At 38.7% G+C, this 19117-nt stretch overlaps 1 protein-coding gene across 3 annotated transcripts in view; it reads left to right on the plus strand.

Moving 5' to 3' along the window:
• Window positions 1-19117, plus strand: part of ZFPM2 (zinc finger protein, FOG family member 2) — a 304685-nt gene that overhangs the window by 188829 nt on the left and 96739 nt on the right. For all 3 annotated transcript variants that reach the window (XM_090137893.1, XM_031591121.2, XM_090137894.1), the window contains one exon: window positions 9542-9653. In XM_090137893.1, coding sequence (XP_089994019.1) covers window positions 9542-9653 — 112 coding nt within the window. The remainder of the gene's footprint in view (window positions 1-9541; window positions 9654-19117) is intronic.

Below are 19117 nucleotides of genomic sequence, written 5' to 3' on the forward strand. Positions count from 1 at the left end.
GTCCATCCAACGTAAGCCAGATGTTTGTAAAAGTGCAGCTGAACCTTACTAAGGAGAGTACTCATTGACTTAATACTAAAGATGTTCAGCAGAAGTTAAAGAAGGTATGCTTAAGCAAGCACATTTGGAAAACATTTACTAGCAAATAACAAAATGATCTCATTACTAGAAAAAGACATTTTAGACAATAATTTGCAATATAGAAGTTTACTCGAGTAGGAAAAATGCACTGATAATTCAGGGTGAAAGTAAGCGTGCAGAACTGTATTATATCTTGTCATGAGAGATATGTAGTGTGATTTCATCTGTACAGGTGCTTGTCACCTGTGAAACAGTATTAGCAAAAGTATTTGACTTCAAAGTGAAACAGAAAAGTTCAACACCCATGCAGTACCTGAACACTAAAGCACAGTCATATGGGCAAGCTACCCAAGGGTACCAACGCACAGAACACAGACAATTTGCTTAGCATTTCACTACATTTGAGAAGATCCTTGTTAATTATATTTGTATCCATCACAACACCAACTAAGAATACGGTCTAGTCACAGGAGTGATGGCAGAATGCACTCCTGTCCTTCCTATGGTCTTCGGGAAAAAGAAGAGTTGGCTAGATGTAGCTAGATGGATACATACAAAATGGAGGAAAGGGAAAAGTAGGAGAACAGGGAGGGAGAGAAGTGGCTGTCAAGCTAGGGGCCAAGGTGAATTGACTTTATAGAAGGGAAGGGCAGGGCTATAAAACACATAAACATGGGGCAGTGAGGGAAGGGAAAGCTTACTAAGTTTTCAGAGGTCCAGTTTCTTGCTTTTGCTTTCCTGTTCCTATTGGCTGTCACATCCTCCAGAGCCACATGACAGGCAGCCAGAAAGAGCTGTACAAACCTTCAGCTGCAACCAAGTGTCCATGCTTTGTGCTCCACAATATGAAATAAGAATTTTTCTGGGGAAGAGTTTGAAGATAGATTCCAAAAGTACCCCAGATATAAAAAAACATACAGTAAAATAATTATCTCTATATAGCTATTGTTTTTTACAATAAATCTAGATTTTAAGACAATTTGGCAAATATTTAATTGCACAACTTACAAGCTAGAATGACTAATTATAGCTGCATTATGATGAACTTTTTATGTGAATCTCCATTATCCTTCTATTAGTACCATTACATTTCTGAGATTAGGAAAGTGGAATGTCCCTCAGCATTTGACAGTACATGCTAAGTAAAAGGGTTGGTGTTGTATGAATAGGTCATGAATGTCCTGATCCTGGATGATTCCACTTCTCTAAACACTGAAAAAGGTACTGAAGGATGAAAGTGCTCCCAGAAGGCGCTACTGAAGCTCTATTCAGACAGCATGACTGAGGACCACTGCTGGGACTTAGTGAAAAAGCATCCTCCATGCTCAGTCCAAGAGATCAATCTCTGCTTCTGGATTTGCAGAATGCAAGCATGGCTTGAAATTATATTACATTTCCAGCCCTGCAAAAGTTTGTAATTCTGAGTTATGCACCTTATAAATTGCCATTATTTACTTAATCCTCATTTTCAGATTATGTAGAACAAGCTAAAGTTGTTTTTTTATGGCAGCTATTATTTTATACCAAAGTTACTGTGAAATTAGATTTTTTTTTTTTTTTTTTTTTTTTTTTTTTTTTAGTGTAAAAGGATACATTCTAGCTGGGGAGTATGAAATGATCTCAACATTTGTTGTGTATTTGGCTTGTATTAAGGGCATTTGTCACCAGGCATATTTGATATTAATAAAGAATTTGGAATCATGTTGAAGTCATGACAAGTGTTGGAAAATATTAATAGACCTAGGATGTATTTTTTTTTGTTTGAATATTTTCATTGGTCCATTTAAGGTTTGTGGTTGTATGGTGAAATGTATGTTCAGCTTTGTCACTTGACAAGTGATGATCTCTTGGGGTAAACAGCAGGGTTTCTCAGTTGCAGGGAATCCCAGCTGTCTTTTGGGATTCCATCTGTGTGTACATTTCTTTTTTTCTACTTGATTTTTTTATGATTTTTTTTCTTCTTTCTTTTTGAGATAGACCATTTAAAGGCTTTGATTTGGCAGCAGACTTTTCAAATATTACCAATTATTTATCCTCTACTATCACCTCAAAAAAAATGATGAAGGCACTGCTACTTCAGACAAGTGAAATATTGAAATATATATCCAAATGTAAAATGTCAAATATAGACCAAAAGTGATGCAAGTTGTTTTACAATTGCTGGTAATTGGGTACAGCACTGCTGTGTTAACCACCATTGCTACATAGTCCAGAATTCCAGAATCCTGGATGGAAGAAGGCATGAGGACTTTGTTCCCCCTGTGTTGTCCAATATACTGGGGAGTCCCACTCACCCTTCTCCATCACTAATTTCATGGCCATAACAGGCAACAATTTGTTCATGTTTGTTCTATCTTTCCAGTTAGCATGGCAGAACACCAGGTACATCTGTGCAGGTGAACAGGCTCAAGCACTCCTTTCATCTAGCCCTAACCACAGGCTAATGCTTCAACACTCCTCTGAAACAGTGGATCCCTTAAAGTTGTGAAGTAGTAATTAAAACAGTTCTCCCAGGTCTGTCAGCAGATTCAGATAAAATTAACTGCATTTATTACATTTTCATGAGATTTTAAAAAAGAAAAAATTAACCACAAGGACTAAGGAATGCAAAATTTACCTTGTGTTTAGTTTTAGTTTCAGGATCTCACTGATAGACATAGCAGGGCAGGAGGGTGCTGTGAAAACTGAAATTCTGGTATCATTGCATAGTTCCAGAGCAGGTGGAAACTGCAAAGTCTTTGTTTTAATTGGTGCGATTTGTCATTGGTGTGGAACCATGAAACTGAAATCCTCTCCACATCTTAAATCTTGTGGAGAGGAGTTGCCTCTTTGTGTCTGGCACAGAAAGCCATGGCACTGTGGAGTGCTGCCAGCATGGACTGGCAACCCTTGAAATAAAAATTCTTCCAAGAATCCTTGTTGGAAAAGGTAAGATTTTTTTTCCGGGAAGCTGCAGAAATGAAAACTGAAAGATGGTCCAGCACACAAATTAACAAAAATGGGAGCTATGTTTGTCTGTCCACTGAGCTTGTATTAGGCTTTGATTATTGTAAATCAATTTTGATGAACAAATAAGCTAAGATAGTCAATGTAAGTTTGAGGTGATATGGTGAAGCTACCACCCTTCTCATTTCTCAGAAATGTCTTGGGACAAATATTAATTAAGTAGGAATAGACGGAGACCTATGCAAATCTCTGCTATTATTCAGTCCCAAATGACCTCTTGGGAGACCTTCCCAACTGAGCTGATTTGATGAACTAATAAAGTTTTGCTGTATTGAGTATGGTGACCACCAAAGTTGAACTTTACCTCTTCAGCGAGGACATTTTGCATATTCATGGTGTCAGAAGATACGTCAACCCTGTGACGATTAAACTGAATTTAAATTGAATTTCAATGTTGAAACCTCTGTAAGTATAACTGGGTTTTTCCTATGCAAGATATGTGTCTGAAGGCACCTTAGGTATATTCGCAGGTCTTCTCCCATTACAATCAGTTTTTAATTTGCTGTCGAAAGTAACACTCCACTGTGGGACATTAGAATTTTCTACAAGGGCATGAAGGCATTTTGGCAATCTTGTATCATTTATGGCAATGCGGACTCTTTGGAAGATTTTTAAAGAAAATCTGTGGGAATCAGAAGACAATCAGAAGTAAAGCCCTTGAAAATGTCAAGTAGACAGCAGCTAGCCTCTGTTTTGGTGAGAATACTTTAAGGAGATAGTTTTGACTTTACATTTTACTGGGAAAAAAGGTGAAGAAAGAAATGTAGTGATTTTTCAATAAACAATTCATCTCCTTACATAACATTGAACACTTTTTGGAAAGCCATGCCTGGAAAAGTGTAGCTATGTCACAGGGACTTACTGAACATCAGCTTAGTATGTATTTCTTGCTCTGGTCCAGATTCTTGGGAAACAGCTAGCAATGATCAGGCACTTGACATCAGAATTTCAGTGATATCAAACAACTTGCTCATACCATATTTCTCTTCAGCGTGGGAGTTTCGTCAAGTTTCTGGCAGGCCACACACATCATATGTTAGAAACCTATGCAGGGAAGAGCCCATCTAACATTACCTTGTCAGCACTGATTCCTTTTAGCAAGAGTGCAAACTATTTCGACCCTCTGAGATGGCTATTTTTATCTCCATTAACCTCTTGACAGAATATAAACATTTATTGAGAGTTGCCTCCCTTGTTTGTCCAGTTGCTTCAGAGGTTATTGAAAAGTGGATGTCTGCTTGACCTCTTTTATCCTCATTAGCTATTTCTAATTGTTCCCCAAGAGATCACAATTTCAGCCCTTTTTGTCCTCATCAAAGTTGTCTGGTTATGGTGCATACGAAGACATTAGCAGAAATGACGTTTTCAGGTAAAAATCTTTCCAGTGCAGAGCACATGCTTTTGTAGTGCAGAGCAATGAACAACACTGCAGATTTTTAATGTACCCTTGTTTCTAAAATTTTAGGTTCCTCTTGTATGGCCCCATTTTATGGACATCTGTGTTAGGAAATCCCTATTAATTATATTGAGGCAACAGACAGGATTATTTAGTAAGCTTTAGAACAATTATTAATAGGTTTGTTGAGAACGCCCAACTAAGTGTTCCTGCAAAATGTATACATTTTATGAATTGCAGGATGATTTTTACTGTATGCTCTGAGAATATTAACTTAATTCTTGTGGGATTATGACCTAAAGCTGGAAGGAGACCTCTTAGGGAAGATGTAATTGCTTTGTGTAACTACCTGAAGGGAAGCTGTAGTGAGCTGGGGGTCGGCCTCTTCTCTCATGTAACTGGTGATAGGACTAGAGGGAATGGCTTCAAGCTGTGCCAGGGAAGATTCAGGCTGGACATTAGGAAATACTACTTCTCCGAAAAAGTGGTCAGGCACTGGAATGGGCTGCCCAGGGAGGTGGTGGAATCACCGACCCTGGAGGTGTTCAAGGAACATTTGGATGTTGTGTTGAGGGACATGGTTTAGTGAAAGCTGTTGGTGATACGTGATGGTTGGACTGGGTGATCCTGTGGGTCTTTTCCAACTTCGGAGATTCTGTGATTCTGTGATGATGAAGAATCATAGAATCATAGAACTATGGAATGGCTTGAGTTGAAAGGGTCCATAATGATCATCCCATTCCAACCCCCTGCCATGGGCAGAGTTTCCAACCATTAGACCAGGTTGCCTTGAAAATCTCCAGAGATAGGGCATCCACAGCTTCTCTGGGCAGCCTGTGCCAGTGCCTCAATACCCTCTGATTAAAAATTTCCTTGTAACATCTAATCTAAATCTCCCCTCTTTTAGTTTAAAACTGTTTCAGCCTGTCCTATAACTGTAACTAAAGCAAGGTTCAAGGAAGAAACAGTATTAAGTTGAAGGAGCCGGTTTTTTTTCAGCAGCTTTCTCCGGTGAGGAACCTGATCATGGCTGGTTGAGTCATAGAAGTGGGACCACGATGTATGATCCACAGATGCTAGCATTGCTGTGGACCCAGTGTATGAATGCAAGATGGTTCATCAGCCAACTGCCCACACATGCCCTTCACATCTGATGCCTGGCTCTCTCCCACATGCACTCCATCTGAGCAGGTTTCCCCCTAACAAATAACCTCTTCCCCACCATTTCTCCTCGTTGCTTTGTCATTTCTGCTCCTTCTGCCCTGGTTGTTCTCCTCATTTTCAACTGGACTTCCAGCTTTCTGGTGAAGCAATTTTGCCCTGCCAACAGTTTCTTCTGTGTTGATCCAAGAAAGCCCCTTTTTGCATGCATTGGTAGATCTCAGCTATGGTTGTACATCTGGGGCAGAGGATGTGGCAGGTCTCATTCAGGTATCTCAAATAGACAGGTCTCGGGGTTCACAGGTTGCAGGCAGTGCCTTAAATCCACAGACACTTAGTGCAGATTAAAAGGCACTGGTGTAATGCGCTCAAAGCACGATATCCTGCTTTACAAGCGGGTTGCCGCATTCTGCACCAGCTTCAGCTTTCAAATGGATTTAAAATGTAGCCTCAGGTATAGCGCATTGCAGTAGTCTAATCTTGAGGTGATAAAGGCATGACTGATTTAACCATAGCTTCTTGTTATCTTGGACTGGGGTCTTTTCATTTTAACCATTTTAGGGAAATGGCCTTTCCTGAATCAGCAAGCTTGCTTCAATTCTTACTATGAAATAAGCCACAACAAGAGCCAACCTCTGTCACTTGTGAACACCTTCTGTGAACGTGTGAACCGCACGGATGCCAGACCCCAAGAACCTCAACGGTGGTCTTGACTCATCTTACAGCTCACACAGTACACCACTGAGTGACTTCAAAGGGAAGCCATTGGCAGCTGCCAAGCTTTACAAGCAGCCAGAGCCTTGTGAAGTTTTGCTTTCATATTAGGAGTTTATTTACATACCTGCACAGTGCAAGAGCACAGCTATGGGAAGGTGGGAAATGTGTTTTAGGTGTCCACTGGCTCTGGTGGACTGATAGAGCTGCAAGATGAAATGCCCTGTACCTCCTGTGGCCTGCCTGTGGTGCCCCGTTACCGTTGACAGCTGAAATGGTGACAAGCTTTACCAGCAAGCTGACCTGGAAGCTAGTTTAGTGATCTCCTTGTAGTTCTTTAAGGTTGAAAAAAAACTCTATCAACAGTGTTCAGCTAAGTGGACTCACATCCTAACTGCTGGTGCTCACTGTGCTCCTGCCGCTGCACATCGGAGTGGATGAGGCACCAGCCTGGGCTCGTCTCATTGCCTGGAAGAAACCAGGGCACTAGCCTGGGACTAAGCCTCCCCACTTACTAAAAGAGAAATTAATCTCCATGAGAAAGTCAAGCGGTATCTCTGTATCTTATTTCTTCCTCAGCAGTATGTGGTTAAGTATAATCCTTTCCCAGGACATATTATTCGTCCTGTCTATGTAGATAATAAACTATTGCCCAGCACAAGAAGATCCTGATGTTATTTGAGGCTTTTTGATACCACCTTAATGCAAATATTAATACCTTACAGATGGGAGAGAAACAATTAAATGGCAGATGTCTGAAAAAGGAATTGGATCTTATGAAAATTAAATAGATGATCTCTTCTGCTCTTGAAGGCTAATTTTTTATTATTATTATTTTCATTTTCTTTCTTTCTTTTTTCTTTTTTCTTTTTTCTTTTTTTTTTTTTTTTTTTTTTTTAACTTGGCCTCCAGCTTGAAAAATAGACTTGTTTGAATGCATGAATCATTGATGGTATACTTGGAAAAGTCCATTACCTGGATAATATTGCACTATCAGCTGATTGCACTTGGGATTACCAGAAACTGAGAGCATATATAAGCACAAAGGACATGTTAAAGGTTTCACTGAAATGGCAGGTGAAGAAATTCAGCATGTGGTAGGAGCTTGCCCCAGCCCTCCTCTTCCTTATTGCTGTGCAGTCAAGGTTGCTAGCAGTTGTGCTAAAGCTTATATTAAATATAGGTAGGATTCTCAGCTCTGTGAAGAATAGCCACTCTTCCATTTCTGTAGCATCCTTATGCTGCCATGGTGTAAATGACACTGAAATCCAGATTCCCCTATAGTAGGATGCCGAGATAAAATTTTGATTGCCTTTCATTTTATATCTTGCATTTCTTTATCAGTTCATCCCTCACTCGTATCGCTATTTTCTGTGCAATCCAGATGTAAATAATTTGCACTGATTTCCTATTGATAATATCAGACTTCTTGATAATTTATATAGGAAGTTATTAACTTTTTTTTTTTTTAATGTGTTGTTATGCAGCAGAACGCAGTTTTAAATTCAGATTTCCAACACATGCAGCAGGGATAACTTTTAATATTTCTCATATGCAAACGCACCTTCTGCAGTTCTGTGTATGAAAGGCGATATTAGGAATAGAGACATTGCATGTCTCTGTTTTCAGTACTTCTAAACTACGTAGGTGTGCTGTTGCTAGCTTTTACATTCCTTTCCACTCATTTCATTCCTCACTTTATATCTGTTTCTTCCAAAACTTCAGGACAATGAATAACATTTTGCAGTGTATATGGAAGAAGTGTGAAAAATTTGAATGAAGAATGCAAAATTTAAAATGCAAATTAAGCAAGAAATATTTCATAAAAAAGTATTAGAAAATAAACATCAGAGTAATCCTGAAAATAGGTAGAACTATGGCATTCAGTATCTGATTTATTTCATTATCTTTTTTAAAATATTGATATATAATAAATTATACCGAGTACATTATTTTATAAGTTTATGAAGTTAAACTTGTGTAAGATTATGAATTCGATCCTAATATAACCAATGTTTTAAATAGTTTAATTTTGATGGAATGTAGAGTATTATATGATAACTCTTATTATAATTTGCTGCATTTCTAAGCCAGTCCTAGATAATAAATATGGCCATTGCATCAGGAATGCGCAGATGAATATATGATTTTTTGTATTCTAAGATTCGTAAAATCATAGAGAATATTGCCTGTAAAACCTAGCTGGGGCCAGCTGAAGCATTACTGATGGAATGTGAAACAATCACAATATCTTAAAGAAGGCTGGAATATCTTAGACAAGATTGTATCCCAGAGAAAAAACAAAAAATTAAAGTAAAGTTGAAAGTTATGCGATGACTGTATATACTCTATTTTGTAGTTTCAAATTTGGTAAGAATTGTGAATTCCTGAAGTCATTTCAACTTTTTTCCATTTTTTTGCCATTTTAAAGGACTTAAGTATAAATAGGTTTGAAGTCTTCAACTTATCTCCTCAAATGCCAGATTCTCTAAATATAAAATCTCAAAAAATGCAGTAGATGATTTTGTTATATGTGCATCTCGTTGCCCGTTAGCCTTTCAGGGTGTCATACTTCACTTCTGTGCCTTTCAGATCATTAATTCAACTTCTTTTATTGTTTTTGTGGAGACAAAGCGTACTGAATCATTAACATTATTATTTCAGACATAGTAAAATCACACATCAACACTTTGCAAAGGGGAAAAAGTTTCATTATCCATTCAGAACAATTTCCTATGATAATACAAATGTTACCCTGGACAGATCTTTGAAATGGATACCGATTCTTTAAATTCTTTCCTGTCTGTTTCAGGAAATGGTGAGATCCTGCTGATAATGCAGTACAATGTGTCTGAAGTTCACTTCTAAACAGTGGCTCTTTGCTGTGAAAGTCATCTACATTCCCTTTATAATTCACGGCCACCAGAGATCTGCTTAATCGCTGCGATCTGATCCAATATCATTTAGAAAAATCCTTGATAATACTTCCACTATACAGTCAATGAAAAAACCAAAGCATACTGCTTGTGTCTTCTTAAAAAAATTCTGAAGCAGGGGAATAAGACATTGGCTTATGGGTTGGGAGATTTTGTTGTTGGCAAATAAAATGATTATTAATAATATTATTCAAGTTCTTAATCAAGGCAAGCAAATGGCATCTGTTTGTTATCATCCTTCCTACAGAAGACAAAGGCTTCCGTCCCTATGGTACTGACTGCTGGCCCCAAGTGGTTGCTGGATGTGACTTGGCAAGGAGTAGAAGACAACAAAAACAACTGCATTGTGTACAGCAAAGGTAAACACAAGCTGATTTTTTGCTCTACTTTCTTGTGCTGGGTATTGACAAAAGATATACCTATTGCGTAACAGGACAATGGATAGTTTGACTTCCCTCAAACTGGAATAGTTTTCCATCTGTTTTTGCTACCACATTCTTGTTATGCTTTTTCTTCCGTTGAATGATATAAAACCCCTTACAATGTCTGTAGTGTACTAAATGCTTTATAAACACAGAAGAATGTCAGCCAACATGAAATACTGTTTCTGAAAGTTGGTGCCTCTTGGTAAACCTCAGTGAAGTCTTTACAGCTGAAATAGGTGAATATTTTCTAACATTTTATAGGACATACCAGAAAGCATTTCTCCATGTTACATTACATTACAGACTCCTAACTGAAATCTTCTTTTATAAGAAGAATTTGAACTTGATTCGACTGTGATAAGACTTCATGTCAGCATGGAAACAGAAGATAACTGGGACTGGATTACAGGGCTGTAACTTCTGACATTCCAGTCTCTGCATGATGATGCTACACTGTAATGCATTAGCTAATGGGAATGCATATCATATCTGCTTTATGTGAGTTTTCAGATTTGCTCAAGTCAGTATGAGTTCTTATGAGGCCCCCCAGACATGCTTTATCTAACCTACCACATCTAATAGCTACTTTGATTCAAGATGCTTTTGTTTTTATCCAGAGAGCCTTGAGTTCTTGGGTTTGTCGTGCAGTGGACTATATACCAGGCTGTTTGGTCACTCACTGTGAAAGCTTTGTAAAATTTGGTCATAGTATCATTGCAGTGTATTAAAAATAGTGCTTGAATACACAGAATAATTTATTTAGTGTAGCTGTTTTTGGAATTCTGTTGAAGATCATGTTGCAAAACTATGACTTTCCTTCCTTGCATTTCAATCACCAGTCTCAGCACTTTGTGAATGCTTCAGAACATGTACTGTTCTCGTTTAATTTCTTTTAGGTTTTATTTCCAACCAAACAGACCTACTGAGATCAAAGATTTGTTTGCTGAGGCAACCTAGTGACCATTTCAGCACATAAGCATCCAGGCAAATAAGCACCCATATCAATATATTAACATACAAAACACTAATCATAACATCAAAGACTCCTAAAAACTTACTAGAAACAATTACAACTTGTTCCTATAATCATTGCAATTTATACACTTATAAGAGGATTGCTTTTAAACTACCACAAGCCTTTGAAAGTTGAAAAGCTGAAAACAGGGAATTTGCATGTTAAAAATGAGTTACACACCAGGGTCTTATAAATTCCTTCTATTATAATTACAGAATGCCAGCATATTCATTCTGCAACCTGAAACACCTGCAGTACTAAAGAACTGGGCTCACAGCTAAAAAGGGTTGAGCTGCCCTTCCTTCACAGCTTTCTGATTGCTGCCCAAGTGAAAAAAGTTGCAGTGTGCTGAAATACAGGGAGGGTTTTCCCTATATAGAGAAAGGTTTTCTCCTGCATACTGAACTGTATGAATATGGTTCACAGGCAAAGTTTTTTTGCAACAACTTTTTAATGTAATGAGAAATTACTTTCAGTCTAAAATATAACTTCTGCAAATTCCCATAGGATGCTGTCTTATCAAGTATTATATTCTTTCTGTAATTATAATAGTACTTAGCACATATATACCAGTAAGACTTTTCATCTTCAAAGTACCTTACAAACACTAACTAATTCATTAGACAGTTTCAGTGCTGTGTGATTGAATCTATTGATTTCTTTTTTTAATAATAAGAACTTACTTTCTGCGATTCAGCACAGTTTAAGCAGACCAAAACATTACTTTTCATTCTGATGTGCTGGATTTTGCTTCACTGATGATACTTGTTATTTTAGTATTTCATTAAGAATGTAGAGTAATAGTCATACAGTGCTCATTTATAACCCTAGGTTATAAATGCATGTTAAAAACCTGGAATTTGACTAAACTATGTAGGAAATAAGTTCGTACCTTCAATGAGTTCTGTTCATCTCTTTGCACTTGGCACTGGCTGTACTGTTGTTCATTAAGCACCTACCCTTGCCTTGAGGCCTGCTTGGATTTTCGTACTACAAAGATTAATTGGCTTGGATCACAAAACAATGTCAAATAGAAGATGGTAAAATAAATAAATATAATAACGTTTCTTCCTTCAATTTGTATCTCATCATTCCAGATCACATTGCCTTGATTTGTGTTCGCATTCTGTCTCCCACAGTGCCATTACTTCTAATGAAATGGTGTCAGCTGGCATGAAGTTGTAATTTGATGTTATTTTGTAGTTGCATGTGTATAATTTTGTTAGCTTGTTTAGCAATACATTGTTATTTTGGAAAGCAATTAGCTGAACAAATGTGTGGAATTGTACATGTAGTGGATTTGGTCACCTGGGAGCTCTTTTCCTCACTATATCCAAGATAAGATGAATGGAATAAATTGGCACGCTTCTAAAAGGGAAGTAAGTTCTAGAATTTGCTATCAGAACATGTTACTAGTCAATGAGTTGACTTGGAAGTGCATACCATATTTCCTTTGAGCTGTAATAATATAGTGAAATCTTGGGAACATAATTTTTCCCAGACCTTTTAGAAGAGCACAGGACCATCAGACTGACTTCCAGTTCACTAGAGGCTAAAGACATCTTAGTCAGCCACACACTGCATATAGAATGATCACAGGCACATTTTCAATCCCAGAAGAGGTATAGTATAGCTTCTATGCCATGTAGTTCCTATTGAAAATGAATCTCATCAGGGTACATAGCTCCCTTTTTGCCTTCAAAACTCTCCATAATACTTTCACTAGATAAGCAAACACGTGTGCATGTGTGTGTGTGTGTGTGTGTGTGTGTGTGTGTATGAAGTACATCTATTAGAATCATAGAATCCTCAGAGCTGGAAGGGATGTTTAAAGATCATCTAGTCCAACTCCCCTGTACTGGATGTCCACTGCTAGATCAGGTTGCTCAGAGCCTGGTCCAGGATTATGTTGCTCTGTTGTTACAGTGAAATCACAACTAATCTTCAAGTTAAAATTTAAATTAAGAAATTGGTTATTTAAAATCACTCAGCAAAGCACTTTCAGAGTGAATAGCTATGAAATAATTATTTGGTGTCTGAAATCGATTCTGTTTAGTCCAGGATCGCTAATTTCTGTCTGTTGTTTTTTTATCTGCATTTCACCATCACTAGAACAAATCAGGAAAACGAAAAGCAGCTTATTAATGCCCCTTTTTACAAGTTCTGATGCAAACTGGCTGTTCATGGCATGTGTCATTATTGCATTCTATTCTTTTTAAGGGAAACTTTCACAGCTATAATTAAAAGATATGCTATTTTTGTTGTAATATTTATGTCAAACTTTTATCGTGTTTCAAAAATAGTTTCAATTCAATTTACAAAATTTAAGAGATGTCCTAGACATAGTAACTGAAATTTAAGAGAGATTTTAGGAATTGTACTTTATATAGAATCAAGAATCTCTTCAGAAAGCTGCAAAATACCAGTAACTCAAGTAAGATCTTGTAGAAGGTGTTAACGCATGAATTCATTGCACTTTACTTGAGAAGCATTCATGCACCATTGTGCACCAGGTCTGGTAAATCCCTAGAACTAGAGGTAGGAGCCCCTCGACAGCCTAGGAGGGATGGGGTATTAACTGCAAATCTTTTCTTGGGACCGAAAGAGATTTTAAAAAATGGAAAAGAATAGACACCGTGTAGAAACTACAGTTGCACAGACTGATAACCACACTCACACAACAGACGTTTTTATAGATATTATTTGAGCCATTTATGTGAAATGTATGGATACCGTATGTTTAGTGGCATTGTTAAAACAGGGTGTCTGTACAAATATTTAGCTGTGGGAATTATAAAATCATAAGGCGATTAAGTTAGCTAGTTGTGAAATTCCAATATTGCTTTTTAAATGACTTCAGGATATAGGAGGTACTAAGGTTATTATCTGTTATCAGGAATACAGCGGAATTGTACGACTGGATAATAACTAAACAACTGACACAATGTAAAATTACATTATCAGTGTGTTAAAACAAAATTGCGCCCTAAAGGAGTCTACATGCCAGCTCAGAGCTGCAGTGTAATTATGCTTAACTCTGATAATTAAAATACAACGGAGATCAACAGAATCATTTTCATTAAGAAAATTATTAATGATGGTGGTATAACAGTAATTGATTGCAGAGCACCACAGGATAACTCTGTGCAGGAAAACCAACATCTTTGAGTCTGTGGCTGGGACCGGCTGGTCGTGTTGCGCAGTGCCAAGGCAGCTCCTGGCACGGGTGGGAGCTGCTAGCTATGCGGCATGCTGGGCCTGGCAGCTGGTGGCTGATGAAGCCTATGGCTGGGATCTGGCAGCGGGACGGGGCGGAGTGGGGTTGGAGATGGGACGAGCTAACCGCAGCTCACCTGCCTCGGAGCTTCCTATCGTTCCGTGTCGCGTTAGGCGCTGTTTGCTTTTGTGTTTACATGAGTGATTTACTGATGTTATTTCCTTCACTGCCTGGCTTCGCTGAGTAGTTTATGCCTTTGTTATTACTGCGAGGATTCGGGAGGAGAAAAAATGTCCTCACTCCAGTGTGGTTCCCAAGTGAGATGGGAGTGAATAATTCCAGGGGCTGGAGCTGTTAATTGCCCCGATGGTATTACCACATGATAGCAATGCCATAAAGAGCCTCCATCCCTCTGCAAGTGAAATCAGCCAGGGCCCGTGGAGAGACCATAACAAAGTTCTGGCAATGGACGATGTTGCCTAAGGACAAGAAGCAAGTGGTTTCATTTTCTCGTATAAATAGGAGGGAAATATTGTGCAGAGCACTTCCCCATGAGCTCAAGACTGGGTGCTTACTCTTAACAGATGTTGCTTTTGAAAGCTGCCCAAAAATGTCCATTCTCCAATCACAATAGAGAATAGGCCTGCTAGGGTGGATTTATGGGATGAGATTAGTTAAAATGACAGCTGCCCACGCTGAAACTGTGTCATGCAGCTAATTTGTAAGAGGAAATGAGAGGCGAGGCAGCAAGTGAGAAGGAAGAGCAGGAGCTGGGCTCTGTAGCACTGGGCACCCAAATCTGCCAGCACTGCTCGCCCATGCTCTGCCCCAACACTGACAAAGTCAGGCAGTAATTACCTACATAAAACTGCTCTAGTACTGCACAAGTGTGGGATGAGTTATTTGGTTAATGGCATTGAAGATACAAATGCTGCAAGAAGGTTACATGAGATTTCTAGTAAGAATCGGAGGTCATTTTTAATTAATATTCCTCATTTAAAGTACTCAGTCTACTTTTTTAACATGTAAGAAAAGTCAGTTGTTACAACAAAAGGATTTAAAATTTTTTGTTTAGCGAGACAGAATTACTTTTCTTAATTGTTCTGTGAGGTCCTTGATAGAATTTTCTCCTAGTGAATGAGCTAGCAAATACTCTTTTTTGGTGCAGCTTAAGGCAATGTAATGGTACATTGCTCTGCAGACATACAACATCAGGGACCCTAATGAGGCACAGGTCAGACATTATGAGGTGTTTAAACACTGCAGCATTAAAACATCAATTTATTTTGTTTGGGTCAGGGAACAAATTGTTTAGTAGGCCAAAGGATACTTGGGGTATATATTTTAGATTGCAGGGGGCTTTTTTTCCATGTTACAAAAAGCAAATTCTGTGAATTTCATTAGTCTGTTCCATGCAAATCATCAGAAAACAGAAGTATCTATTGGAAGACTGCTAGTCTCCATGGGTGCCTCCATTAGCTGAAGAACCTGCTGAAAGTCTTTGGTGGTGCTACAGATTTTTTTTGTTCTTTCACTGTGTCAATAGGCTACATGGGAAATCAGAGTACTTCTTGAAATGCACACAAGGCATATCATAGAGTCATAGAATCATAGAATCACAGAATCAGAGTCATAGATTGCCCCATCCCTAGTGCAGCACCTTGCACTTGGTCTTATTGAACCTCATTAGGTTTTCATGGGCCCACTTCTCCACCCTGCCCAGGTCCCTCTGGATGGTTTCCCTTCCTTCCAGTGTATTGACTGCACCGCTCAGCTTGGTATCATCCACAAACTTGCTGAGGATGCACTCGATGCCATGTTCTGTGTTGTTGAGGAAGATGTTGAAGAGCACTGCTCCCAAGACTGACCCCTGAGGGACACCACTTGTGACTGGCCTCCACCCTGATTCAGAACCATTAATCACAACCCTTTGGCTCCGACCAGCCAGACAATTCCTCATCCATCGAACAGTCCATCCTTCAAATCCATTCCTCTCCAATTTAGAGAGAAGGATGTAGTGAGGGACTATGTCAAAGGCTTTGCAGAAATCCAGGAAGATGACATCTGTCACCCTTCCCCTGTCTGCTGATGCCGTCACTCCATCCTAATATCCTAATATGAAAAGTCCATGGAAGAGCTGATAAAAAATGGGAGATTACTTGTGCTAGGGGGTTTTGAAGATAAGGTCTTGCATATGGTTTTAATAATCTGTACAAATATGGTTATTTTGTGCATCTTCACTGAGTTTGTATTTATGTCATAGTATATAATGAATTATTACATGACCTCTAAATTCTAAGCATGCGGATAGTAAAGGGAAGACCACAGGAAATGCAGAGGTATGGCTATATTTCTGTTCTTAAATGAAAACTCCTTTGTTCATTATTAGTGCATTTCATTCACATAACAGACAAATGATACTTTTAGATTGTTCTCATTTATGCACTATATATGCATTTGTTTTTGCGCTTTATTCTTCCTTATGTTCTTGTCACTTATGTAGCTTGTTTCATAATTTGAAATTTGAATTCCTTTTCAATTGAGGAGGCAAGGAAATAGGTAGAACACTGACAAGATTTGTAGAGAATGACATATTTTGGACTGAAGCTATAAAAAGCTGTAAAGAAAGTCTAACACTCACGAGAACATGTTAGGGATAAAAAAGACCCCAGTCTGTACTTCACACTGAAACCTTGTGAAAAGAAATACTGCTTCAAGTATTCAGACCCACTGGCAAAAACAAATACAAGCATCATGCAGAGATTATTTTTTTCACGATATGTATTTGCCTCATTTTTCTAAGTCAATTGCAGTGGAATCAGTCACTTACAAATCATTTTGAGAAAAATGTCATTATTTTCAGGATATGGCAGAGATGCTAAATGTGTTTTATTTCCTTTTAAATTAAATTATTTTTTCAATTCATTATTGTAAATAAATATTGAGGATTGCATTGAACTAAAGCCTCATGACCCCTGTGGCTCATGGTAATGTTACCTCTGCCATCTTCCCTGAAAAGCAAAAGGAAAGGAAAAAAAGCCCCCAAATTTGCTGAGCCACACATTTCAAGTTGTCGACAACCCCATCCAAGAGAAAACAGAAGAAAATATATATGCACTCTGTCCTGTCAAAAGGCTTTTGCCTTATCTTGAGAGACTGTCAGGGCAGGAACATCATGGAATGGACAGGAGTCTATTAAATTAATAAGCTGCTGGATGGTGTCTGGAGAGTTATGATGCTCCATAAATCCAGTTTGATCATGGTGGACAAGGTTTAAATCTGCAGACTTCTAATACACATCCAGGTCCTGGATTGGATTTGAAGTTTTGTGCTGGAGACACAGAGATAGTCCTGCAGCTTGAGAATTAAGATTTATCATTTTTTCATACTGCTTTTTTTTTTCACTTCTTGACAAAAATGAAAACACCTTAGGGATCCTGGCAAATGTTACTGCTTGAAATGAAAGAGCTGTTGTCAAGGTGAAACCATGACCTCGAAGCCTAAAATCAAAGCTCGGTCACTGTTTTCAGGCAGCTCCATTGGTGCTGCGCATAAATATGTCTGTATGGAAGGAAACAAGACTAGATTTATCTGCAGCCTGTTCTGTAGCAGTTCTTGTCAAAATCTTCCCATTGTGCATTTGTGGTATAAGACACAGTCACGGTGGCAGATGTGCCATGTGAAAACAAAAGCACAAAACATCTGGAAATATATTCTTCCCAATTACAGGGGGCTCTGTATGTAACTTACAGTTTGAGCTGATGTTTCTAATACTTTTACCTCTGAATGTGTTAAGCCTGATGGTAGCAATTAAGGGAACACTGTTATACCATTCCAGGCACGGCTCCCAGGAGAACTGTGCAGTGCTGCCCCAATGCCTGTGCTGGCTGTAGAGCCAAACTGCCCAGAACACAATCCTAAAATCACGTTGGATGTACTTTGTCTCTAGCTGCTTACAAGGAGGACTGTTATTAGGACACGAGAGAAGGAAATCAAGTGTCTCTCAGCCCCTTCATTGACCTGCAAGACCATGATTTATTGGTGCGTCCCTAAGCTCATATTCTTGTGACTCTGGAGACTGGCAGGTGATTGCTGTGCTCACTAAGAGCAACGACATTGCTGGCATTTCTCACATCTCCAACACCCTAACCATGTATTGGATCTTACCTACTGTATTTGTTGAAAGTACTTAGCATTTGTTTTACTTCTACAAGGAACCTGTGCTCATTTTTTTTCTCATTGTTAATTTAGGAATCTAAAGATACTTCTTAACACCAGAGAAATATAGAAACAATGTGTATGTTTAAGGAAGTAGATAGCTTCCATTGCAATGCCAAGGACACTGAGATATGTTTTATGCTCAGAAATAATGGTTTCAGAACTGAAAGCGATTAAAAAAGCTCTTCTAGTCTGCAGGTTAAACAGAAATTGCGATCAGCATGTAATCCTCAGTCACATTCCTAGGTATGTCTCCCTCCATTGTCTTCCAGAAATTACCCAAGATTTGTAGCCACATATCTTCTGTGAATGAGTCCTGACCTCTTCATTGATCCAGAAGATCAGTCTGTGCACTCACTCATCCAAAAATCAATGTCAGCTTTTCTCTCCTTCCCTCACTGTATTCCAGGGCTGCTCCCTAGAGCAGGCAGAGGCCAGGAGCAGGGCTCCATCATGAGGCACCATGGGCCTGGGCCTCCAGTGCATGTCACATCTTTTATTCCTAATGCAATGGCAATTTCACTTCCCATTGGGGTCAGGTTATGAAGTAAACAGAGGAGGGAAGATGGAGGTTAGGGAAAGAGCTCCAACATAGTGCAGAACATTGGGAACCCTGTTGCTGTTGCAGTGCCCACTGTAAAAAAAAAAACAAAAAACCAGGATGTTTCCACAGCTTTGCATCTGACCTTCTCCTCTTGGGGCATGTCTCAACCTTCCCACCATCTTAGTCTTCCCTGAAGAGAACTGAAGAAAGTATGAAAAAGTTGCAATCAGTTTATGTTTAATGTATCGAACCCTGTTACCACTGACCTGGAGAGAACATAGCAGCTTTATCAAAGTGTAATTTCTGTTACAAAAAGGTGAGGGAAAAAATAGAAAAGCTGGTCTAGATTTGATTTTTTTTTTTTTCTCCTTGTTTCAGTTTCATTCCTTCAGGATGGAAGGCAA

Source organism: Phasianus colchicus, chromosome 3, assembly GCF_987193195.1.
Source record: "Phasianus colchicus chromosome 3, bPhaCol1.hap1.1, whole genome shotgun sequence".
NCBI lineage: Eukaryota > Metazoa > Chordata > Aves > Galliformes > Phasianidae > Phasianus > Phasianus colchicus.